This window comes from Ascidiella aspersa, chromosome 4 (genome assembly GCF_963924565.1).
Source record: "Ascidiella aspersa chromosome 4, kaAscAspe10.2, whole genome shotgun sequence".
In the NCBI taxonomy this organism is placed as follows: domain Eukaryota; kingdom Metazoa; phylum Chordata; class Ascidiacea; order Phlebobranchia; family Ascidiidae; genus Ascidiella; species Ascidiella aspersa.
In genome coordinates, this window is record NC_139450.1 from 20529482 (window position 1) to 20556218 (window position 26737).

Here is a 26737-nt window from a genome sequence, read left to right on the forward strand (position 1 = left end):
CCAACAAAACTTAAACAATTTTGCAGAAAACCTACAAAAAATTTGTTGATCACAAATGGACAACATCAGCAAATATCCTAGGCAGCCAGGAAGAGCGATTTATGATAAAACTTACCAAAGGCACCCGAAATTATACATTTCTTTTGATTTTGCAAGTTGATTAAAGAACAGAGGGCTTTTAATAGCTTCAAAAATATGAAACCTGACATTGGTGCTTTGTACTTTTTTTGTTTAACTTATTTTTTGAAACATCTGCCACCACAAAATGCCAATTATATATTTACAGTGATATGGTAATATATTTACAATGATTTTGTATGTTTAATCTCCCTTTTCATTTGGTGTAACTATATTTTAAAATTGGATTTCTGACGATAGAAGGTAACGTAAGTTTTAAAAAAGTTTTAAATTTTGTGAAGAGTTCATAAAATTACACCTTGATTATTGCTTATGGTATACCTGCTTGATGATCTCATTTTTCGTGTATATTTGACTAATTATTAAAAAGTACTCTTTAAACATGCAAGTAACAAACCTCTGGGAATGTCATGGCTCACCTGGAATGCAGAACACTGGTCTAGATTACAGTTGTACACACACCTGTGAATTCACCCGATCCGTTAGAAATCAGTGCATTTCTAAGCAAAAAGGTCTACGACAATCAGGGCATCCAATGGCAGAAAAGTCTAGACTTTTAGACCTTGAGGTCCTGGCAATGCACTGAATTGGACCTTTAGGTAAACTCCCGGCGTAGATAAATTGAAAATATTCATTAAAAGTTAAGAAAAGATAACAAAAAGTATGAGATAGGATTAATAACACTTGACCCACCTAAACCCTAACGCTAACCCAAATAATGTGCGTTATTTTAATAATTCTTTAAATGCTGGGGAAAAAAGCCCATACTCGGATGGGCATAAGACGGTTTCTCGTCCATTGTATTTAAGATTATTACGTCACAAATTGAGGTATTGGGGCCTGAAGCGTTATAATTATTAAATTATCGCACATTATTTGAGTTAGGGCGCTGGTTAGCGTTTGGGTTTGGTTGGGTCAAGTAGTGTTAAACTTAATCTTCTTATGCACATTTGTCAATGCAAATTAGTGCATTTGTAAGACCTCAAAGTCTAAAAGACTTTTTGATCCTTTGAATGCACTAATTGTCGTAGACCTTTTTGCTTAGAACTGCACTGATTTCTGACGGATGGGGTGGTGAATTACTACTTCTATTGTAAAGTTGTTTTTTTTACCTCCTGCTGTAAAATTCAATACTGACCCTGTGTATTTTAAGATGCTGCTAGAGCACTTTTATTGCTGGAGCAATACTACAACAAACTTGATCGTTCAAGTGACATACCACTCCGTGATGCAATAGACAAAGTAATGGCTATATTCAGAAGCCAACTTTTTCATGCTTTGCTAGGTAAGTTTTTTTTTGTTCTGGCTTAAGGCATATAGTGCAGTTATAATTACATTGACAGACCCACATCCACTAGTGGTAGCATTGCATATTTAGGTGGTATGCAAGAAGCTTTTAAAGTTTTATGAGGAGGCTAATTAAATGAAAGCAAGTCTTCATATTATTGCACCTGCTGTACGTTATGTGCTTTGTTTGCAACATTAAATCAATAAAATCTCAAATTTGCGTCTATTCATTGGAGATGTTTTTTGTAAGGAACAGTTAAATAGCATTAATTGATATGTTGGCCAAAAAGGTTGGTAGCCGCTGGTTTACATGTATCTCACAAGTCGCAAACTAAGTTCACACTAATAAAGGATGCTGTTTTCATATTTTGACAATATCTTAGGATTACTTGTTGACAGGTTGAACACATTAACATGTTTAGCTGTAGTACAATATTTAACTGTTGTAGCTTAATGGTACAAAGTTTTTGTCTTATATTTGTCAAATAACCTGTCTTTTTTATCTTTTGTTGTCATAATTTATTCTGTTTGTATTACGCATTCCACATGGCACTGTCCTAGACCAAATAAAAATTGGTTACCGCATAAGTCCTCATTAAAAGCAAATTACTTAATTTACAGTGTTTAGCTGAACTTATTCACTGGGTGTATAAATTTATAGATATACAAGAATTTTATGAACTTTCATTGAGTCAATCTCACCAATTGCAATACAGCAAGGATGAAGTGACTAAGGAAAAAGACTGGACCACAAATAAAGAATTTTCGTCCATTCCTGTTTTTCCTGCTCAAAAAAACAACAATGCAATTATGGATAAGGTTTGTCATTTTTGCCGTTTTGGTTTTATCCTACACCTGCTTCATAAAGTACAACTGGCTAATATGAACTCAATATCAACATAAAATTGTTTTAATTGATTCCATAAAATTAGAAAAGCTACACCAAATTAAATTTAACAAAACCAAAAACATAAATAAATATTCATGTATGTTAATTGTGCTCTTTGGTTAACTTTAAATCAAATTTTCTACAATATCAGAACTACAAAAAAAACTTTGTTTACCTTTGAGATAATACAAGCTTTTCTAATAAAAGTAATACAATAGTAATTGCACAAGAAATAGTAATTTGAAAACAGGTGCATTAGCTAAGCTTGTGTAAAAATTTATCTTTGTTCACATGATTATTAAAAAAATATATTCTCTAAATAACTAGTTTTTCCTGAAATGTTACATGCAATGATATGCAAGTATTTTGGTTTATTTTTTGTTATATTTACTGTTAAATTAGAATATATCAGGCAATTATCTTATTTTATATTACTGATTTACAAATTAAAAAAAATCTAATTAATGAAATGGGTTGATATTAGTTAAAACCAAAAAATTGCTGTTGATTACACAATAAAATATTTGTGTCAGTTTGCCTTGCCTCTGTTTGTCATTTTAAACCAGAGTTCCTTAACACACTTAAAAAGTACTTAATTATTAGCATCTACAAAATGAGATTTTTGCAAAGACCATCTAGTTATCCCAATTTGACCGCCTAAGCAAATCCGTACTATCTTTTTAATATGTCTATTGTATCTTGAATGACACAAATACTAATTTTGAAACTAGGTAAATCATTTTCCACGTAGTTGCTTTTATGTGGTAAAAAGTGCAGTTTTCATCATGATAAACTACTTTGTATTGGACAAAGGAAGTATTTATGTGTAAAATGGTACAAGTCCCATATTTCTTCATGCCATTAGACTTGTCTGCAGTTGCCGGTTTGCACTTCAGTTCATTGAAGAACATTAAGTGTTTCCAGGATTTAGCCCTCGGAGCAAGATTTAAATCAGGGATCGGCAACCCCTGGCATGCATGCCAATAGTGGCACGCGAGATGATATTCCATGGCACGCCAATTGATTTAATGCTCACGTTGTTATATCACCTTAAGAAAGTGCAACAATTACATCACTACCACATCATTACCACAACTATTACATCACCAACATTAGCGCTAACTAAATGGTTGCACACATTGCCAGTTTATGTCACAAATAAGTGTCTTCTGTTGTATTTAACATTATTTTTTGTGGGTGTTATACTTGTTGTTTACCACTAACCGATGTTGCACTGAATATGTGAATAATAGAAATCACCTTGACCCTTGCAAGATAAATGTCGACCTTAATTCCTGATCAGTAACAGCAAAATAATCTAGCAAAGCTAGCAATTCAGGTCAGACACATTAACCAGATCTTAAAAAGATATATATATATTTCGCCAACTAAGGCATCGTCAGTATATCTGAATAAAAACAAACGCAACAGTATAAGAAAGAGTCAGAAAACATTAAAGTTTAAATAAAACAAAGTAAAATAACTAAAATATAAAAGCTGTTAAATAGTAATGGCATCCAAGTTGCACAACCCCTGTACAGAAGCAATAAGAACGGGTCGAGAGAAACGCGGCAACGCAAAATAACGGCAAGGCAAAAAGAAAAAATGGAGTAGAGGCGTAAGAAAACGATAAGAACTAGACAACTACTTAATTTGGGGCAGTACCATTTTTTGAATATTGATTCTGGCTTTAATTTTGTTAAGCCATCTATCCTCACAAATGTCTAACATGTGGAACGGTGGCTGGGCAACAAACTGAACAATATAACAGCTAGAAATTAACGGTCTACAATCAAGTATATCGGGGTGGGATATGGCGTAGTGATGTTGCAGTGCGGTTTTGTCACTTAGACCATCGTGTCGAAATGCGTTCCATAACGAACGATGGGTAGACCAACGGGTGGAAAACTTATTTTTGGTTTGCCCCACGTATTGTTCTTTACACAACATGCATGTCGCAACGTATATGCCGTAATCGCGGCAGGTAAGCGCTTCCTTAAGCGGTATAGCATGGCTGCGTGTGGCTATGTGTGACGTTGAGCTCACCATTGCGATGTGTTTGCCGAAGTGGCCACACAAAGCGCAATGTCCGCACGGGTGGGATCCCGCAGGTAGGGTCGCTTCTTTTTCAACGCCGTGCGCGATTCTTTTATAACCTGTGAGGAGGTTACCAAATGTAGCCGGCCTCTTGTAGGTGATGGAGATGTTGGGTTTGAGGACCAGCTCTTTTTTAGTAGGTCTTAATAGTTGAGGAAAATTGGTAGCCCAAACATCCCTAACAACAGGCTCGTTCGATTGACTTGTTTGCGGTGGGAAGCGTTCTGTCCACGTGCTTGCCAGGGTGATGATGTCTTCTGTCAAACCTTTAGGAAACCCAGAGCGCAGTGCCTTCAATTTTAGGTTGTAGAGGCTGTCAAGGTAATCCTGATGTTCCTCGTTGAGGCGTCGCATTCTGACGGATTCTCCATGAACGATAGATTTAAAGATTGACAATGGGTGATGTGAGGACCCCTGTAGGAAGCAACGACCTATTGCCGTGTCCTTGGTGTGATTGACCGTCTTACCACTAACCGTTCGTATTACGTCACAATGCCATAAATTTGGCGTAACGTTTACTACGTTAAAGCAGGGCATTTTAAAGTGGTTCTCAACCGCCGGTCCGCGTCAACTTTCCTGCCGGCCTGCCAAATATATTACAAATTTATATCTCAATTGCAAAAAGCAAGATGTTGAAGGCGGCTTTTCCATCAAATTTAGAACTTAGCCAGTGCCGTAGTTTGCAGCATTGTGACGTAACATAGAGTTAATGGTCTACTTTGGACTTTATCGTATGTCACAATGCCACAAGTGTTGCTCCCAACTGTTTAAAAGTAGGCTGCAACTCGTTTAGGTGTTAAACTTTAAGACCGGTTGTATGTGAAAAACTTCAATAGAACCACGTATAACACGTATGATATCAAAAAGACAGCAGGAAATTTCTCATTACTTTAAAGTTTTCGTTATTTGCTTTTAAGTTGCATACTTTTGTCATAAGTACATTTTGGGTTCATTTCAATTTTTAAAGGCCACCGGTCCACAAAAATTGTTTTAAAATTTTACCGGTCCGTAAGCACGTGTGTTTTTGTGCGACTGAGAAACTAACAAAAAGCGAAACTGATAGTTAACACTTCTAGGTATCAGCTTAAAAGCATCAAAGTATATTTTAAAAAAGATACGTAAATTAGATGTCAGATCACAGTAGGGCTGCTGAGTCGGACTCAAGTAAGACACCCGATCCGTTACAAATCAGTGCATTTCTAAGCAAAAAGGTCTACGACAATCAGGGCATCCAATGGCAGAAAAGTCTAGACTTTTAGACCTTGAGGTCCTGGCAATGCACTGATTTGGACCTTTAGGTAAACTCCCGGCGAAGATAAATTAAAAATATTCATTAAAAGTTCGGAAAAGATAACAAAAAATGTGCGATAGGATTAATAACACTTGACCCACCTAAACCCTAACGCTAACCCGAATCCTAACCCAAATAATGTGCGTTATTTTAATAATTCTTTAAATGCTGGGGAAAAAAGCCCAAACTCGGATGGTTTCTCGTCCATTGTATTTAAGATTATTATGTCACAAATTGAGGTATTGGGGCCTGAAGCGTTATAATTATTAAATTATCGCACATTATTTGGGTTAGGGCGCTGGTTAGCGTTTGGGTTTGGTTGGGTCAAGTATTGTGAAACTTAATCTTCTTATGCACATTTGTCAATGCAAATTAGTGCATTATCCAAGACCTTAAAGTCTAAAAGTCAGACTTTTTGATCCTTTGAATGCACTGATTGTCGTAGACCTTTTTGCTTAAAACTGCACTGATTTCTGACGGATGGGGTGAGTAAGACTAGGTAAAACTTACCGAGTCCGACGTGTGCGCATGCGCAGTACCAAATGTTGAAACTGATAAGGCAGCAAACTGTAAATTGTTAAGGTGGAATAGCATATGCTCGTTGCATATTTTCCATGACCCTATGAGTGGATTGCGGAATATCCACCTTAATTTAGTTATGTAAATTGGTGAAATACAGAGGCTGAGTCGGACTCGGGACGCAATGAAACCTCATATTCAGCCGGAGTCGGACTTGGGTTGTTTTTAACCAACTCCGCAGCCCTGATTGCCAGTGCGAAACCAAACATAGAAAAATGTTTGGCACGCGAGTTGTTAATACTTTCACATTATTCATAAACTGGCACACTGCGTACGAAAGGTTGCCGACCCCTGATTTAAATAAACATCTTTTTAGTGTTGTTGGCAATAAAATCTAAAAATTAGTTCCAGATTTTACTTACATGTTTTTGTGGCAGTATTAGTTAGGCTATGAAATGGGAATACAGATTTTTTTCTCCTAATTTTACACCATTGATTATTTCTATAGTAATTTTTATTTTTTTTGTACTCTTTTGTTAATTTTTATTTGGTATATTCAACTTTAGATTTAGCATAATCTTTTTTTTAGTTTCAACACTTTTCTATATAATAAATAGAAGTGTTTTGTAACTTTTGTCAAATCAAATTAGGTTCATAAGTTACAACAGCGTGAAATTATAGACGTCATCTGTTATTTTGCATATCAGTTTGTTTGTGGTTGTATGTGTTTTTTCGATCTCTCTGTATATTCAACTACTATGGAAACTTAAACAGTACTGTTTGATCAATTCACAGATAAGTTTATTTCAAAATGAACATGATGTTTGTTTTGTTTTTTGATGTGACGGTGGTTTTCAACACTGGACTTGCATTGCCTCTGTTCTGTTTTTGTCAAACTTGATTGTTGCATATTAGGACAATATTGGTGTAGACCAGGGGTCGGCAACCTGCGGGCCGGATCCGGCCCAAAATGTAATTCATCCGGCCCGCCGCCTTTTTGACAAACTAGACACGAGTTCATTTCAAATACTTTTTGACTATTTTAACTACGAAAGTGCGAAAAAAATTTTAGGCCTTAATACCACTATTTCTTTTTAATATCTGTGTTTTGGATGGGCCTTATCTATTATGGGCAACCTACATTATTATTGCCATACACTTACTACCCTAATTTACAGAGTGTATTTCTCCTTGTTTCCTTTTCTTGAGTCTGCCTCAGAAATATATGTATATATATATATATAAACTTAGAATCAGTTAAATTAGGGTTTTTTTACACCGTTGCCCCCATTTGAAATATAAAAAAATCAATGGCCCCCTATTTTTTTCGGCAGTTCCCGCGGCCTAACACATTAGTTATGCTTCAAAGGGTTACAATAATTAAATTTGTGACATAAAGTATGTATAAATAAAATGACTGCTGTAAATGTTTTCTGCCAAATTTATTTTCTACCTTCTTCGTTTTATGTTGAGGCACCAGTTGTTCTTTAGGTAGCCCGATTGTTGTTTTGGCAATATTCTTTGACAAATGAGTGGAAATTACTTCAAACTTTTTAATTTGATACATAAGCTACAGGGCCTTTTAATTACTTTATTCACAAACTCCAATATATACTGGTAGGATTTCCTTTCAAAAACTGTTTGCCGATCAAGAGCCATTTCCAAAAAGTTAACAAATTTATTCTGAAAAAAAAATATATAGACTTAAAAAATAGACTTATTTTATGTGCAACAGCTGATTTCCTTGTAAATGCATTGACATTCCTTACTTGCTACCCTCAGAATTAGTAGTTTGTATTTTTTTGACTAATGTTAGCTAAATATACCAAATATTGAATCAAGAGTTTCCCAAATTTATTTCAATATAATCCCTGTAGTCATTGAAGATAACATTTACCCCAATATTTTACGTTGCTAATTTTTAAAAATTGACACTTAATCATGGGGTTCATAAACTGGGCGCCGCAGCACCCTGGTAAGCAGTGATGTAATGGAACATTAAAGCTTGAATAACTACAGAAAAGCAAAAACATTAACATACAAAAAATGGTTCGGTTGGTTTGCATCCATTCTTTCAATTTTTATACAGTCTAAGCAGCTTAATATATTTGATCTTATAAATTCAATAAACAAAAAAATTGTGTCCGGTTTTGCCAATTCTTTAAGTGAAAAAACTCATTGCAAGGCCCAAACTTGATTATATACTCTGTGAGCTCTGTATTCATGGCAGTATTTAACAAGCAAACGTTTAAATTGTTGAATTCCAAAAATAGCTGAATTCCAAAATAGGACAATGCTGGCCATATTGGTTTTACAAGAACAACTTTAAACTGTACATAGGTACCTGATCTTCATTGTACACAGCAAACATGTTAAATATAAAAAAAATGAGAAGACACCAGTTTCACAAGCTTGAGACAACTTTTTCGGCCCTAGAATTTTTGAACTAATATCCGAATTAAGTAATCAAGAATACCTAGTTTCATCAGAGAACTAAAGACAAACTATGCAACAATTGGGACACAAACAACTGGTTAGCCACAGCTGGCTAAGTTTAATGATATTGTGGCGAAGGAACGTAGTTCGCCGGTTTGAAGCAATACAAACTGCTAAATGACAAAGATTCCACCAGAAACAACAACTTATGATTTAATAACAATTAAGAAGGCTTTGTTTGTTGATATCTGTATTTATCTTACTCTAAATCTGGTGGCTCTGTTCCTAGACAATTGTATCACAATGTTGACAAGCTTTCTTACAAATGTGCTTCATAAAGTAGAAATACGCCAATTTTACCTGGTCCCTTAATTCGTCAAATCAACACATTAAATTTTCAGCATTTTTCTGGACACTTTGTGTCATTTGTGGATGGTTACAGACTGTGATCTACTAAGTCAAGAGACAGTTAAAACTTTGTTATAACCAGATTTTTTAGACTTGTACCACATCCTTTGTTCAATAACTATTTGACTATAGTCTACAGATGAGCACTTTGCTACATTCAGATCTGTTTGGATCTCGATGAAAAAACAGCAATTCTGAACAAGCCCACTTTGCTGTTCGAAAATTTACATTTCAAAAACACTAAGTGCAACACCAGAGCCAACATCCACAATGAAGAAGACCTAGTTACGCCCACAACCAAAATGGCTAAAACATCAAACCTATAGTAGTAACATAACACCCAAAGCTCCCAACACATTAATCGCATAAAAGTCGATAATAACCAACAATACAATTTTGGGTCATCAATATCTTCTTTGAAGCTGCTTCTCAGTTATTGGAAACCACGCAATATGATTTCCAGTACCACATAATGTGGGTTGATGCTTCAACCAACAAAAATCTTTAGTTGTTGCAATAGCTTAAAAGAGAAAGGTTAGTTAAAAAAGAAATTCATAATTTTTACAATGTTTTCAATATTCTATTCTAGCCTTCTCAGCCCGTTCTTTCGTGATTGCGCAACACTAATATTTAAAAAAAATGTATATCATATATATTTTTTTAAATGTAATGAATAGTACTCACACGCTGAAATCAATTCCTTGATTAAATTAACCTGAATTTTTAGTTGGTAAACAAAATGAAACAGTCTATCACGCTGTGTGCTCTTTATCACTATTGCATATTACGTTATTCTCCCGTAGGATTAATAAAGAGGCTGTAACGCATACGGCCCCCGACGTATATCGCCTTTAAGTTGCACTACATGGCGATACATGTTCGGTAAATGGAAATTTAACATATTACCAGAAGTCAGTACGCAGCATTTAAACGTAACGAAAATATGAATTTCTCTTGATAAGCTACCAATAACAAACTAATCAGCAAATTTAATAATTACGCGTTATAATTTCTCATTGTTTTAAAATCACTGAGCATAAAAGTCTCAACTTCGCAAATGTGATTGCTTTTATTTTTATTTTTACAGTTACCCAAATGCTGCGTCCAGCGTCAAACAAACCCGTAAAGTAACCCGTTTGACTATTTATTTGCCGCTGATTGCACCCGATCCGCCAGAAATTACTGCAGTTCTAAGCAAAAAGGTCTACCACAATTAGTGCATCCAGGATCAAAAAGTCCTACTTTTAGACTTTGAGGTATTGGACAATGCACTAATTTAAATTAAGAAATGTGCATAGGAAGATCAAGTTTGATAGTACTTGACTCACCCAAATTTAAACGCTAACCAGCACCCTAACCCAAATAATGTGCGTTGACTTAACAATGACATAAACGCTTCAGGTCCCAATATCACAATTTGTTACGTAACAATCCAACATACCCTGGTGGAGAAACTATTTTCAACGAATACTTTAAATTCATCTACGCCGGCAGTTTACCTAAAGGTCCAAATTAGTGCATTATCACGACATCAAGGTCTAAAAGTCAGACTTTTCTGCCCTTGGATGCCCTAATTGTCGTAGACCATTTTGCTTAGAAATGCACTAATTTACAACGGATCGGGTGATGATTGTTTCTGAAACGGTCTAACTTAATTCTTTCTCACAATAAGACTATCACCTTATAAAATAAGGTCTATGAAGAAGCTACATTAAATTGACTGGCGTAGTATGAATTATTATTATCGCTCTTATCTGCGTGACTCAAAAAATTAAATTAAATTTTTCTTTTTGTTAAAACTGCGGCAATAAACGCGGTATTTACCAGTTTAATTCTACGTGGTAAAAAATTATTGGCGTTCTTCCAGCGGTGTAAACCATTTACAACTGCAATAAGCGCAAAAGTTATCTATCTAAATGCGAAATCTATCTAAATTGTGTGTGGTTATGCAAAATAAAGCAACTTGTTATGATGTGGACTGTATAACTATTGCATATAAACAGGTCTGTTTAAGTTAGCTACCCTCATAAAAATTTGTTTGCCTCGTAGAGTGACCATGACTGTGAAAGATAAATGGCAAGTCACATGTAACCAAAAAGGGGTATTACGGATTCGTCAGGGGGGCGACCGGCCTAATAATGTAAAAATATATTTTCAACTAACATAACAGTTTTACTAATACCTAAACGTTGCACTACGTTGCGCTACACGTTCGGTAAATATAAATTTCATTTAGATTTGCATCTGCTCGGTATTACGCAACATACGTAGAATATCATCGCCTAGGTCAGGGGCACTTAACACACACACTTTTGCTCGGCTTGATTAAATATAAGTCTTGTACTTAGTTTAATATCGTCACGTTCATAACCAAAGGGCCTTAGTCATCTTTTACAGATTTTCAGAGTTTTTGCCTAAGTCACTCCTTCCGAAGTCTTTTTTTTGCACAAGCGCATGTGACCTAAAAATGACCTAAGCACAAGGAGTAACTGAAGCAAAAACTTCGAAAATGTGTAAAAAATGACTTAGGCAATTTGGTTATGAGCGTGACGATATATATCATTTATGTGCAACCCGAATCGTTTGTATACACCACTCGGGTTCAGACAGATTCTGTTATTCGAAAGAAAATTCTGTATATAAGTCGTGTAGATTAACAATTTTTACAATAAATGCCATCACGCTCTCAAAGTTTCTAAAATCAGTTGGAATTCACAAAACGAAATATAGGAACTAAGCAGGAATGTATTTTTTAAATGTGACGCCATGAAATAAGCCTCGTTCGCAAATATGCAACAGAAATAAAGATAAATACAGTCATGGGTTCGCGTAAGCTTCCACCCATTACTTATTTCTAATCTATTAGCCTAGCTTGTCAAAACAACGATTCTTTTAAAAGGAATCATACGTTGTATTATGTATATTAGAGATACTCTCGTTCGACACGGCCTGTCAAGACATTTTCTGTTTGTTATGCGGCTCCAGATTGTACGCGCCCGAGAACGGTAGAAAACTTGCTGCTAAGGGGGAAAGTAGTTATTTCGTCACGTTAGTGAGAGTGCTATAGCGATTCCATCCGATTTACCAAAACTCAAGCGTTTCACTGGCTCGGTTGACATGACCGTGGACAGCATGAAGGTATTGATCAGTTATGTTTAAACCAAATATATATTTTTTTCGTACTCGTTCGTTTTTTTTAACTTTAATGTTGTACAACCAACAATCAGTTTTACGTAAGTGTCGCGATTTAGCATTGATCATGTTCAAAAACAATTAACTGCTGTTATATTGCTGCACGTTTTGCCCATCATATTCCTTGTGGCTGATCAGTGCTTTCTGCTAACCAACTCGTCTATAATAAATGACGATCGATCGATCGCCAGCCAAGTTTCTTTTAGCGTGCTTTACCGCCTTGAACAGCACTGCAGAACCTGGTAGCCGTCCGTTGCATATATTATCTAGGTTTGTTAAACCGTACTCAACTACTTATTTTCTTGTTAGTATGATTATGCGAACCTTAAGAAGCAGATAATTAATATGGTTGTGCTAAAAATGGGATTGAATTTATTTTGAAGCGGTAACTTTTAATACGGAAGTTTTTCTTTTATTGCATTTCTTTGATAAACGTCACAACTATATGATGAATTTTCCTGTTGCAGTATTTTTTGTATTTTGGAGTTTGGGATTGCTCTGCGGTGCGTTTGCAATTTTCAATTGTTTTCTGTTTGAGAATGGCCTGCTTTTGTTTTTCGAAGGTAAGTAATACGACTATACTTCTGTTCATACATATAGCCTACTTCCAGTTATACAACTGCTGAAATGTGTACACTTATTTTTTTACTTACGTGTGTTAAGTTGCTAACCAGATTTTATGTTCTTGGTTATTTAATTGATTGCGTGTCACTTTCTATTTCAATGGCTTGTTGTACGTTCCATACGAGTTGAGTGTCCAAAATTGATTGAAAAGCTATATACCTTCGTATAGCTTATAACCAAATGATTATCGTTTGAATCAACTTTGGCTTGAAGTTGATCTAGTGCTTCTACTTAAAGACAAAAGTGTATATAAACGAGATCGGTTAATGACTTTCTTGAGAGTGCAGGGTTACGTCTTGGACAGGTGATAAATATAATGATTGTATTTCCGCAACATTTTTTTGTCGCTGTACTACATCATACTTAGCTAATCATGCCAATACACCAATGTCGCCTAACAAATGTTTGCTGTGTAATAGGCAATGTCAAGCCAAGCATTTCCACGTTGTGGTCTATTAAATTTTCACTTAAATTTAGGCAATTACTTTCGACATGTAAAACAAATTTAATTTTTTTCGTTTACAGAAAAAAGCAAACCCTTCGTTACAAAACATTGTCCTAAACCAGGCAAAATTACTGCTCTCAAACAAAACAATAAACGTAACAAAACAATACGTAAGCAATGCGATTGTTACATTAGGACAACCTTCCCGGCATACGTACACATTGGGAGGCGTGAAATCTAATGCATTGTAAAACGAAATGATGTCACAAACATAATATTAGTTCGAGGTGTTTGCTATTTATCTGTCGGACTCTTATGTGTTCATAATGATATGATTTCTGATATCGCTGTATGCCAAGCTCTGTGGCCCACTGAAAACAGCGTCATGGCCCACTACTGGACCATGGCCCATAGGTTGAAAACCTCTGATTTAAATAATTTTATGTTTGGGTTTTAGGCTTATTATTTATTAGAATAACTTTTGCTTCTGAATATCCTTTTTTATTTTCTGCAGTTTTGTAGGCCTGGATCAAATTGACACCACCAGTGTTTCCGTTAAGTGCATGTTTGGGGCACCTGCGCACTTTTTTCATAGAACTGCGTAGGCAAAAAAATGTAGTGTCATTTGTGTCGTGCACTAATGTCTTCTGGAGCCCAAACATCACTGTTTTTCAAGGATATTTAATGATATTACTTTCAGTCCACTGTTGCCTCTAATTTTTATCCGTGTTGCGCTGGAGCACAAAATCTCCAGTGATATTACCTTTTTAACTGTTGTTTCCTCCATCAAGTTTAAAATATGTGTCTAAATAGCCCTATTTAGGCACTCTATCGTTTTATATTTTGGGAAAGTTTGCACTTATTTGTGCTCCAGCGCAACGCGGTTAAAAATTTGAGGCAGCAGTGGACACCACACAAAGTTATAACAGTTTATCAGGGAACGAACACATTTGTAACGATCTAAATTATCTTTGCCAAACTATTTCCTGTCGTTAATTTTAATTTAGACCATTACACAGGAGAACATTTAAAAGTTTTTATTTGCTAAACTATGTGCATGTGCGTCCCAGAAAGAAGGCCCCCGTTCACTATTTTCCTTGAGAAAATTACCGTCACGATTGGTTGATGTGAATTAGTTCTACACCTACATATTACACTTTTGTATCCAAAGTAATAAAAAAACATTTTTCTAAAACTAAATGACAGGTTTTTTTGGGGTGACGTTCTCACAACTCTGGAATGTTCAACGTTTGGGCTGTGTTGTAAATTAAACATTTTTTCTAGCATTTGCATTAATTTACATGGTACTGATTGCTTAGTCCAAGTCTTTTTGTACCAGGCTATGCATTTCTAAATTTTTATAGCATTTCATTCTAGCAAGGCGTGCAAAACTAGAAAGATTCCACTGAGGTAACTCATGAATAATGTAACCATCTTGTCATTTATAATATAAATAATTCTTCCTGTCATTTTGTAATATAGATAAGTATCCCTAATTCTTATCAAACTGTGGCACTAATTTTACTCTTTATGTATTTATTTGTCTGGTTTTTTTTTTATAACAGGCAAAGAAAACAATTCTTTTGACATAAAATATGGTAATAATTTTTTAAATTTTTCGTTTATTCTGTAGTGTTTTGTTTGGTCCATAAGAAATATAACGGTGTAAATTTTTCTTTTATTTTTCCTTTCTGTTTTTCCACGTATTGTACTATGAGCGTTCGGTGACATTCGTCCTGAAGAAGACGATTTGAGTAGTTTGCCGAAACGTGGGTTAACAATTAAAACTAGAGGGGGGTACGGTTGTTGTATATTTTTTTGAGGAGGTATATTTCAGGGTTTAGTGTTTATTTTTAATTTTGTTTTTATTATTATTATTTTTTTGAGGGGGGGGGGGAGGGGGGGGGGGGATTAGTGGACCATTATAAATAGCGTTATTCATCAGGATTGCTTTTAAATATTATTAATTTGATTGTTTGTGGTTTAGTACAAACGTTGCATGTTCTATAGTTTCCTTAACTTGTTTCTGCCAGCAAAAACAAATATGGGCCGAAAATGACTTAGATGCGAAAGGGATAGTTGCCAGGGTGTCATTTTCTTATACGTTAGCTTGGCAAAGACTATGCAAAATTAATTTAAAAATCGTTTTGTAATCAAAATATTTTATTTATTATATGGGCCGAAAATTTATTTTCGGGACATATCTTGTTTTTGCCGTTATTATATGGGCCGAAAATTTATTTTCGGGACATATCTTGTTTTTGCCGTTATTCTTTTTTGGTTTCCTATGGTTTCCTATGGTTTCCTATGGTTTCCTATGGTTTGTTTCAGACCGACTTTTGTCCGAAGCTTTATAGAAAAAGTAGACATCGTAGAACCTTCAAATTTTCAGACATGGCGTAGAGTGGTATGTAGGTGCTTTGTAAAAGTTTATGAGGCTCCACTCCAAGGGGCCTTTGCTTGGGGGGTAAAAACCTGAAATATTGCGTTTTAGCACTTTGCAGCTAACGACAGCCATCTAGCAGCAGAAAAACATTCATACAGAATTCGTTCATATTCGCTTGCTTTGTCCAGCTCGCGTCGCGACGAGGCAGCTGCTGGCATCCCTGCTGCGCCCTATTGTCCCGCGCGTGCAACATTTGTGTTGGAAGTGGCTTGCCTAGTAAAACTATGCACATGCGACTTGCCTTTCATAAAGAGGCCTCTCTAAGTAAAAAAACCTATTGCTCTTACAACACAAAATATTTTACCACCGCAAATTTAAATGCGAATCCTACAGGCAGTGTACACATCTCTGTTAGCACATGTTGTAATTGTTGCACCATTCAAACATATCAACACCAGGTCTAAGCAAATATAATTATACAAGGGCCGCAACAACAAAAAGCTTAAGTTTAACGCATTCTTAACGACGACGTTACAAAGCTACGTCATAACATGGCGTCATAAATAAATAAATCTTGCGTTTATTGGATTTAAATTGGCAAAACTTTCAATATAAAACGTGGCTTATTAGGCACATAAACGTGTTTGCATATTGCTCAAAACTACAGATTTAAACTCTGTTTCAACAGTGATTGCTCAGACCAAGGCATGGTAAAAATTTACACAGTAAAAGTTGGAAAAAGTATAGCAAACCATAGACGTTAAATCATTTAGAGAGAATGAAAATATTGACTTTTTAAACATGCTAGCTGACCAAAATGTGATAACATGGCCGTAAGCATTATCTACGTAAATTTTTATTGATCAAATGTATGTTTCGATTATTTGCCAAAATCTACGCCATATTTGAACCCCCTTCGCTTCAAAGCCATAAGTTATTATATGATTATACACAACTTATAATTGTGTGTAGATATGTTGGATTGGAGTAACATACAGAACAGGTGCAAATAGCAAATATTCTCCAAATACGATGTTTCCAATATTCTCCAAATCGTATTTCATCGTATTGTTGCGGTAATACACAAAGAGGTAAGGCCGTGAATAAAGTTTCACCCACCGTACAATTAACGGAGGGAAGCATTTCGAGTAGGGATGTTCAAGGCAGAATATCGGCGACACATTTATAATGCTTGCTTTAAATGCGGCGTCAGCATTTTTTGGGGCGACCAATTACTTCGCGATAAGCTTCGCCTAATAATTAAGTGTCAATAGGGTGTATTTACCGCCGCAAGTTTAAATGCGAAATCTTAAGGCAGTCTACGCCTCTCTGTTAGCACCTGTTGTGCATCTTGCTCCAACCAGCATACCAACATCAGGCCTAAACTTATCTAGCAAAACTTTCGATTTAATAGTTTGCGTATTAGGCACGTAATAGTGTTTTTCATATTGTTTGAAACGACAGATTTAAAGCCTGTTTTAACAGTGATTGCTCGGACCAAGCTATGGTAAAAAATTACCTAGTGAAAGTTTGCAAAAGTATAGCAAACCATAGGCGTTAAACCATTTTTAGTCTTTAAGAGAATGATAATATTTGATTTTCAAACACGTAAGCTGGTCAAAATTTAATAAAATAGCCATATGCATTATCTAAGTAAATTCTATTTATCAAATATATGTTTCGATCATTCCCCAAATTCTACGCCATATTTGAACCCCTTTCGCATCAAAGGCGCCGCAAATTTAAATGCGAAATCTGGTGGCAACTCTAATCCAACATATCAACACCAGGCCTACACAACTTAAAATTGTGTGTTGATATGTTGGATTGGAGTAACATACTATACAGGTGCAAATAGCAAATATTCTCCAAATACGATTTTTCCAATATTCTCCAAATCGTATATCATCGTATTGTTGCGGTAATACACAAAGAGGTAAGGCCGTGAATAAAGTTTCACCCACCGTACAATTAACGGAGGGAAGCATTGCGAGTAGAGATGTTCAAAGCAGAATATCGGCGACTCATTTATAATGCTTGCTTTAAATGCGGCGTCAGCATTTTTTGGGGAGACCTATTACTTTGCGATAAGCTTCGCCTAATAATCAAGTGTCAATAGGGTGTATTTACCGCCGCAAATTTAAATGCGAAATCTTAAGGCAGTGTACGCCTCTCTGTTAGCACCTGTTGTGCATGTTGCTCCAACCAACATACCAATATCAGGCCTAAACAACTAGCAAAACTTTCGATTTAATAGTTTGCGTATTAGGCACATAATAGTGTGTTTCATATTGTTTAAAACTACAGATTTAAAGTCTGTTTTAACAGTGATTGCTCGGACCAAGCCATGGTAAAAATTTACCGAGTAAAAGTTTGCAAAAGTATTGCAAACCATAGGCGTTAAACCATTTTAAGTCTTGAGGAGAATGATAATATTTGGGTTTCAAACACGTAAGCTCTGGCCAAAATGTAATAAAATGGCCATGTACATTATCTACGCAAATTCTATTTATCAAATATATGTTTCGATCATTCCCGAAATACTACGCCATATTTGAACCCCTTTCGCATCAAAGTGGGGAAGTTTTCGGCCCATATCTGTTTTTGCTTGCAGAAACAAGTTAAGGAAAATGAAAAACAAAATATGAAATATATAATATAAAATACACAATACAAAATACAAAATATTAAAAAATAAAAAGTGTAAAATAAAAAAATATTAAATAAAAAAAAAAATAAAAAAAAAAAAATAAAAAACACACAAAAAAAATAAAAAATAAAAATTAAAAAATGAATATGAAAAATAAAATTGAAAAAAAATAAATAAATAAATAAAATCAATTTCAAAAAAAAATTAAAACTAAATAAAAATAAACACTAAGCCCTGACAATATACCCCCTGACAAAATATACAACAACTGCACCCCCGTCTAGTTCTTTTTTGGTTTCCTATGGTTTCCTATGGTTTCCTATGGTTTCCTATGGTTTGTTTCAGACCGACTTTTGTCCGAAGCTTTATAGAAAAAGTAGACATCGTAGAACCTTCAAATTTTCAGACATGGCGTAGAGTGGTATGTAGGTGCTTTGTAAAAGTTTATGAGGCTGCACTCCCAGGGGCCTTTGCTTGGGGGGTAAAAACCTGAAATATTGCGTTTTAGCACTTTGTAGCTAACGACAGCCATCTAGCAGCAGAAAAACTTTCATACAGAATTCGTTCATATTCGCTTGCTTTGTCCAGCTCGCGTCGCGACGAGGCGGCTGCTGGCATCCCTGCTGCGCCCTATTGTCCCGCGCGTGCAACATTTGTGTTGGAAGTGGCTTGCCTAGTAAAACTATGCACATGCGACTTGCCTGTCATAAAGAGGCCTCTCTAAGTAAAAAAACCTATTGCTCTTACAACACAAAATATTTTACCACCGCAAATTTAAATGCGAATCCTACAGGCAGTGTACACATCTCTGTTAGCACATGTTGTAATTGTTGCACCATTCAAACATATCAACACCAGGTCTAAGCAAATATAATTATACAAGGGCCGCAACAACAAAAAGCTTAAGTTTAACGCATTCTTAACGACGACGTTACAAAGCTACGTCATAACATGGCGTCATAAATAAATAAATCTTGCGTTTATTGGATTTAAATTGGCAAAACTTTCAATATAAAACGTGGCTTATTAGGCACATAAACGTGTTTGCATATTGCTCAAAACTACAGATTTAAACTCTGTTTCAACAGTGATTGCTCAGACCAAGGCATGGTAAAAATTTACACAGTAAAAGTTGGAAAAAGTATAGCAAACCATAGACGTTAAATCATTTAGAGAGAATGAAAATATTGACTTTTTAAACATGCTAGCTGACCAAAATGTAATAACATGGCCGTAAGCATTATCTACGTAAATTTTTATTGATCAAATGTATGTTTCGATCATTTGCCAAAATCTACGCCATATTTGAACCCCCTTCGCTTCAAAGCCATAATTTATTATATTATTATACACAACTTATAATTGTGTGTAGATATGTTGGATTGGAGTAACATACAGAAAAGGTGCAAATAGCAAATATTCTCCAAATACGATGTTTCCAATATTCTCCAAATCGTATTTCATCGTATTGTCGCGGTAATACACAAAGAGGTAAGGCCGTGAATAAAGTTTCACCCAGCGTACAATTAACGGAGGGAAGCATTGCGAGTAGAGATGTTCAAAGCAGAATATCGGCGACACATTTATAATGCTTGCATTAAATGCAGCGTCAGCATTTTTTCGGGCGACCAATAACGGTACTTCGCGATAAGCTTCGCCTAATAATCAAGTGTCCGCTGCAAATTTAAATGCGAAATCTTAAGGCAGTGTACGCCTCTCTGTTAGCACCTGTTGTGCATGTTGCTCCAACCAACCTACCAACATCAGGCCTAAACAACTAGCAAAACTTTCGATTTAATAGTTTGCGTATTGAGAACATAATAGTGTGTTTCATATTGTTTAAAACTACAGATTTAAAGTCTGTTTTAACAGTGATTGCTCGGACCAAGCCATGGTAAAAATTTACCGAGTAAAAGTTTGCAAAAGTATAGCAAACCATAGGCGTTAAACCATTTTAAGTCTTTGGGAGAATGATAATATTTGTTTTTCAAACACGTAAGCTGGCCAAAATGTAATAAAATGGCCATACACACTATCTACGTAAATTCTATTTATCAAATATATGTTTCGATCATTTCCCAAAATCTACGCCATATTTGAATCCCTTTCGCATCAAAGGCTTAAGTGGGGAATTTTTCGGCCCATATCTGTTTTTGCTTGCAGAAACAAGTTAATGAAAATGAAAAACAAAATATATAATATAAAATACACAATACAAAATATTAAAAAATAAAAAGTATTAAATAAAAAAAAAATGAAAATAAAAATAAAACATAAAAAATGAAAAATTAAAACAAAAATCAAAAAAAACTAAATAAAAAAAATAAATAATAAAAATAAAAACATTAAAAAATAAAAATATTGAAAAATAAAAATAAATAATTAAGTCAATCAAAAATATTAAAAAAAAAATTGAAAAAAAAAAAAAATTAAAAATTAAAAAAAAATAACACTAAACCTTGAAAGTATACCCCCTGACAAAATAAACAACAACCGCACCCCCGTCTAGTTAATTTTTATTTTTGCCGTCTCATAACAAGAGTCCCATTCCTAGAGACAATGACAAACTGGCACTTGACGCCTAAATACTTTACATTCAAGAAAATTTTCAGGCTTTTTTCACGGTCCAATCTGGCGACATAGTTCACGAACGTCATATAAATGAAGCTTCGAGCAATGCTTCTTTTGTTTTTTTGTCCCCCAATTATAGGCGCCTAGGGGCGCGGACTCCTAAACCTTAAATACGCACCTACATATCATTCTACGCCATGTCTGAAAATTAAAAAAAAAAAATCGGTCTGAAACATTCCAACCAAACCATGGCAAACCCAAAAAGACTAGACGGGGGTGCGGTTGTTGTATATTTTTTTTGGGGGGGGGTATATTTTCAGGGTATAGTGTTTATTTTACGTTATTTTAAAATAAAAGTTTGTGTTAGTGAGCCGTTATAGCAATACTTACCAGGGTTACTTTTAAATATTAATGTCACTTTGGTTCATGGTTTAGACATTTGTTGCATGTTCTATAGTTTCCTTAACTGGTTTCTGCAAGCAAAGCAACTTTTACGAGAGTGTCCCCTTGAAATCGACTTCAGTTGTACATTTGCGCACAACTCCCAACGTAATAATATGATCAAATTGCGTGAAATTGATATCCTTTTTTGGACCTGGCCCACCACAACCTTTTATGTTTCTCATGCGTACTGCGGTAAAAAAAACAAATGCTCACCCGGGTCACCCCTACGTTAGACGCTCGCTCGCCCAATAACACCTGATTGACACTTGAATATTAGACGAAGCTTATTGCAAAGTAATTGGTCGCCCGAAAAACTCTGACGCCGCACTACATACCGCATTTAAAGCAAGCACTATAAATGTGTCGCCACAGCGACCGGTCTGCATCAGAACTTGCCACTCGCGTGTTTAAGCGCAACTTTACGCGGTAAACAATAAATTATATTGGTTCCAATTGATATAAACGGCAAAATTGGATACCAATCCAGTTTGGATTGCGGCGGTAAAATATGTTGTTTTGTAAGAGCAATAAGTATTTTTTAGTAAGAGAAGCCTCTTTCTAAAAGGCAAGTCGTACGCGCCCTCCCAGTTCTGCTAACGCGAGCCACTTTGCATAATGAACGTTGCACGCGCGGGACAATAAAGCGATCACTGTTAAAACAGCCTTTAAATCTGTAGTTTCAAACAATATGAAAAACACTATTATGTAAAGTTTTGCTAGATGTTTAGGCCTGATGTTGGTATGCTGGTTGGAGCAAGATACACGACAGGTGCTAACAGAGAGGCGTAGACTGCCTCAAGATTTCGCATTTAAACTTGCGGCGGTAAATACACCCTATTGACACTTAATTATTAGGCGAAGCTTATCGCGAAGTAATTGGTCGCCCGAAAAAAAGCTAACGCCGCATTGAAAGCAAGCATTATAAATGAGTAGCCGATATTCTGCTTTGAACATCTCTACTCGCAATGCTTCCCTCCGTTAATTGTACGGTGGATGAAACTTTATTCACGGCCTTACCTCTTTGTGTATTACCGCGACAATACGATGAAATACGATTTGGAGAATATTGGAAAAATCGTATTTGGAGAATATTTGCTATTTGCACCTGTTCTGTATGTTACTCCAATCCAACATATCAACACACAATTATAAGTTGTGTATAATAATATAATAACTTATGGCTTTGAAGCGAAAGGGGTTCAAGTATGGCGTAGATTTTGGGAAATGATCGAAACATATATTTGATCAATAAAAATTTACGTAGTTACGGCCATGTTATTACATTTTGGTCAGCTAGCATGTTTAAAAAGCAAATATTTTCATTCTCTCTAAATGATTTAACGTCTATGGTTTGCTATAAGTATACTTTTTCCAACTTTACTGGGTAAATTTTTACCATGCCTTGGTCTGAGCAATCACTGTTGAAACAGAGTTTAAATCTGTAGTTTTGAGCAATATGCAAACACGTTTATTTGCCTAATATGCCACGTTTTATATTGAAAGTTTTGCCAATTTAAATCCAATAAACGCAAGATTTATTTATTTATGACGCCATGTTATGACGTAGCTTTGTAACGTCGTCGTTAAGAATGCGTTAAACTTAAGCTTTTTGTTGTTGCGGCCCTTGTATAACTATATTTGTTTAGGCCTGGTGTTGATATGTTTGAATGGTGCAACAATTACAACAGGTGCTAACAGAGATGTGTCCACTGCCTCAAGGATTCGCATTTAAATTTGCGGTGGTAAAATATTTTGTGTTGTAAGAGCAATAGGTTTTTTTACTTAGAAAGGCCTCTTTATGAAAGGCAAGTCGCATGCGCCTAGTTTTACTAGGCAAGCCACTTCGAACAAAAACGTTGCACGCGCAGGACAATAAGGCACAGCAGGGATGCCAGCATCCGCTTCATGACGCGAGCTGAATAAAGCAAGTGAATGAAAGCATTGTGTATTGAAGTTTTTCTGCCGCTAGATAGTAGTAGATAGCTGTTATGAACTAAAACGATGACGTAACACTTTTGTTTTTTGTCCCCCAATTGGAGGTGCCTAGGGGTGCAGCCTCATAAACCTCTACATAGCACCTTCATACCACTCTACGCCATGCCTGAAAATTTGAAAGTTCTACGATGTTCACTTTTTCTATAATGCTCTGGACAAAAATCGGTCTGAAACATGCCATAGCAAACCATAGCAAACCATAGCAAACCATAGCAAACCATAGCAAACCATATGCAACCAAAAAAAAATAACGGCAAAAACAAGATATGTCCCGAAAATAAATTTTTGGCCCATATAATTCCCAGAGGAGCTGTTTTTCATTAACTATATTGGTTAGTTTTTTATGTTTAATAATGTTTATTTTTTGCAGAACTGCAACTTTGTACGAAATAACCAACCAAATATATATGCGTGACAGAGAAAAACAGTGACAACTTTGAAGAATATTAAATCAGTTAATTGTACAATTCGTTTTAAAAATGTTAAGGCTGCCAAACGTAAGTGTTAGGTGATGGTGGACTCTTTATCACTATTGCTTAATACGTTTACCCTTTCAGTTTAAATTTGCTAACCTCGTGTTGTAGCTGATAATTCTTAAAAAAATGAGTGGCAATTTGCATGTCATCAAAAAATATGAAACACAGGCAGCGAGACCATATCAATTAAAAAAAACCTTAACCAGGTTGAGGCCACTACCTTGTCACAATTATGCTTTTGTGTGAAATAAAAAAGACGAAAAACAAAAACCTAACATAGCACAATCATAAGAAAGGCTAGACTCCAGAACACAATCACAGAAGGGCTAGACTCCAGTTGTTAACACACATGCGTGTACATATGTTTCATTGAATAAATGATATGGTACTGTGAATCCCCTTCAATATCAAGTTGCTTCTACTAACAGATTGAGAAAGCATTGGCGTATGGTTGTTTCTCGACTCGCTCCTCTCTGAGCCTGCATAGTTCAGTTGGTAGAACGACGGTCCCGGCTTGACCGGAGGTCGTGAGTTCGAACCGCACTGCAGGCTTGTTGTTTTTGTAGCCTGCTCTGCTTGCATCATTGGTTGACAGATTCGGTGAGTCTGCAATGGCTTTCAGTGTACTATGATATGTAAGCCGTAATCGTTGGTCGAAAAGCAGCTTCAGAAGGGCTAGACTTCAGTTGTAAACACACATATGTGTGTGCATATGTTTCATTGAATAAAATATATGGTACTGTGAATCCCCTTCAATATGAAGTTGCTTGTACTAGCAGATTGAGCAAGCATTGGCGTATGGTTGTTTCTCGACTCGCTCCTCTCTGAGCCTGCATAGTTCAGTTGGTAGAGCGACGGTCCCGGCTTGACCGGAGGTCGTGAGTTCGAACCGCACTGCAGGCTAGTTGTTTTTCTAGCCTGCTCTGCTTGCATCATTGATCGACAGATTCGGTGAGGTTGCAATGGCTTTCAGTGTAGTATAACACAATCATCTTAGTATTGTCTCAGTTTTTGCCTTTTTGACAACAAGAGCTTCTGATATTTTACTGATTTAAATCATTGCAGAGTACTTAAATACTTATAGCATGTGATTCTACTATTATACTGACTCACACAACCACCAAACTGCCTTCAAAACTAATTCAGATAAATCCTCTGTAACTATCCTTGTGCCTTACTCCGCCTTGTAGTTGTCACTCAAAATATACATTATTAACCAGCCCTGAATTCAAAAGTATTTACAATTTAGCATAAACCAATAATATTCCGTTTTAAATGGCATTTTGCATTTACATTAGAGGCAAGGAAATATAATTTCACCAGAAATGTACGTACCAACGTGTTAGAGATCCAGGATTAATTTGGATATAAACATGCACAGGTAAATTTTAGTTTCAGTTTAAAGTTATTCAATCAATGACCACGAACAGTAACCTTATTAAATTTATAACTTCACCCTGCTCAAATTTTGGCGAAACTCGGACAACAGGCGCATTGTTAGGTCATAACAATATTCATAAAAATTAAACCACGTTTCTCGCTTTAACCCCTAATTGCGTTTCCAGCAAAATTAAGAAAAAATAACGAAATAAACATGATTATTAGCTCAAGCTGGCAGACAATTATACACGCGTTACATAATTTTAATATAATGCAGTTATCACATAATTTACTATGTTAAAAAATACATTTTCATGAACGCTTTATCCAGAATTTATATCTCTGTGAATCTTTAAACAATAGTGACGGTTCACCTGGACCAGGTTGAGGCCACTAGAGCAGTTTTCCGCCACCGTTTGTCAGCTAGGCACACAAACAGGTTTATAAAAATTCGGCTGCACGCCTACAAAAATATACACGCCAAACGACAATTGGCACATGGACGACTATTCTAGGCAACCACAGCAAAGCGAATGTATATAATTAAATGCGCCAAAGATAAATTTTGTTCGTAAACTTTTCCCTTAACATTTAAAATTTGCATTTTCTCGGACTTCCTAAATAGTCCAAGCCCTTCAAAGTCGTGGGACTTGCACCGATTACTCTTTACGATAGGATCGACAGTTGGCATTTTTTTTAGAAAATGATACCGAAACTCCGGATTACCCCGCGGTACATCTGGCATGGTCTAGTGCGCCGATTGCGGAGCACTGTCCTAGAGCAAGGGTCTCAAACTTAAAATTGATCTAACGGGCTAGTTAACCCATGTGGATCAACCCGAGTGCCACAATACACTACAAAGTTACTAAGAATTAAATATTTATTTAATTGTTAAGTCAAAAAAGCAAGCATTATCAAAAGTTGTGCACAAATTAACAACCAATCGCGCGAAGCGCTAAACAAACTTTTATTTGGTTAAAATTGTGAAACCCTTTCATTTAAACGAGCGGTTCCTAAACTTTTTTTTTAATTTTGCAAGATTTTTTAACGGCAAAAGTTGCAGTTCGAGGTTTATTTGCGTCATTACGAATTTTGTAGTCCACAAAAAATGTGTCGCGCGCTTATTACGGAGCAATGGAAAATTGACTTTAAATAAACTCGTAAAGAAAAAAAACAAAACTATAGTGATCTTAATTTAAGAAAATATATTATAGTAGTATTTTTAGGTATGATTTTGTATTATCTTGTTTTTCTCTGAATTTCAAGTTTAAAAAAATGTTGTTACATTAAGTTTTTTTGAATGTTACAAACTTTGTCCAAATTGTTGGTCGAATGGCCATCGTTCTAATTTGTATTAGGATTCAGGAAAAATCTCGATCTTTCCGCTTTTATATTTTATAGCAGCCGATGTAGGGGGCACATTTTGAGGTTCAACACACTTCATCGAATTGCTAGCTATTTTCAAGTAGGATTTTCTGTTTTTTAATTAACTGGTTCAACGTTTTACCT

At 35.6% G+C, this 26737-nt stretch overlaps 1 protein-coding gene across 1 annotated transcript in view; it reads left to right on the plus strand.

Moving 5' to 3' along the window:
- LOC146148612 (disks large homolog 1-like) overlaps positions 1 to 26737 on the plus strand; it is a 118588-nt gene that overhangs the window by 12189 nt on the left and 79662 nt on the right. The window contains exons 2-3 of the mRNA XM_083388418.1: positions 1292 to 1423; positions 2087 to 2244. Coding sequence (XP_083244544.1) covers positions 1292 to 1423; positions 2087 to 2244 — 290 coding nt within the window. The remainder of the gene's footprint in view (positions 1 to 1291; positions 1424 to 2086; positions 2245 to 26737) is intronic.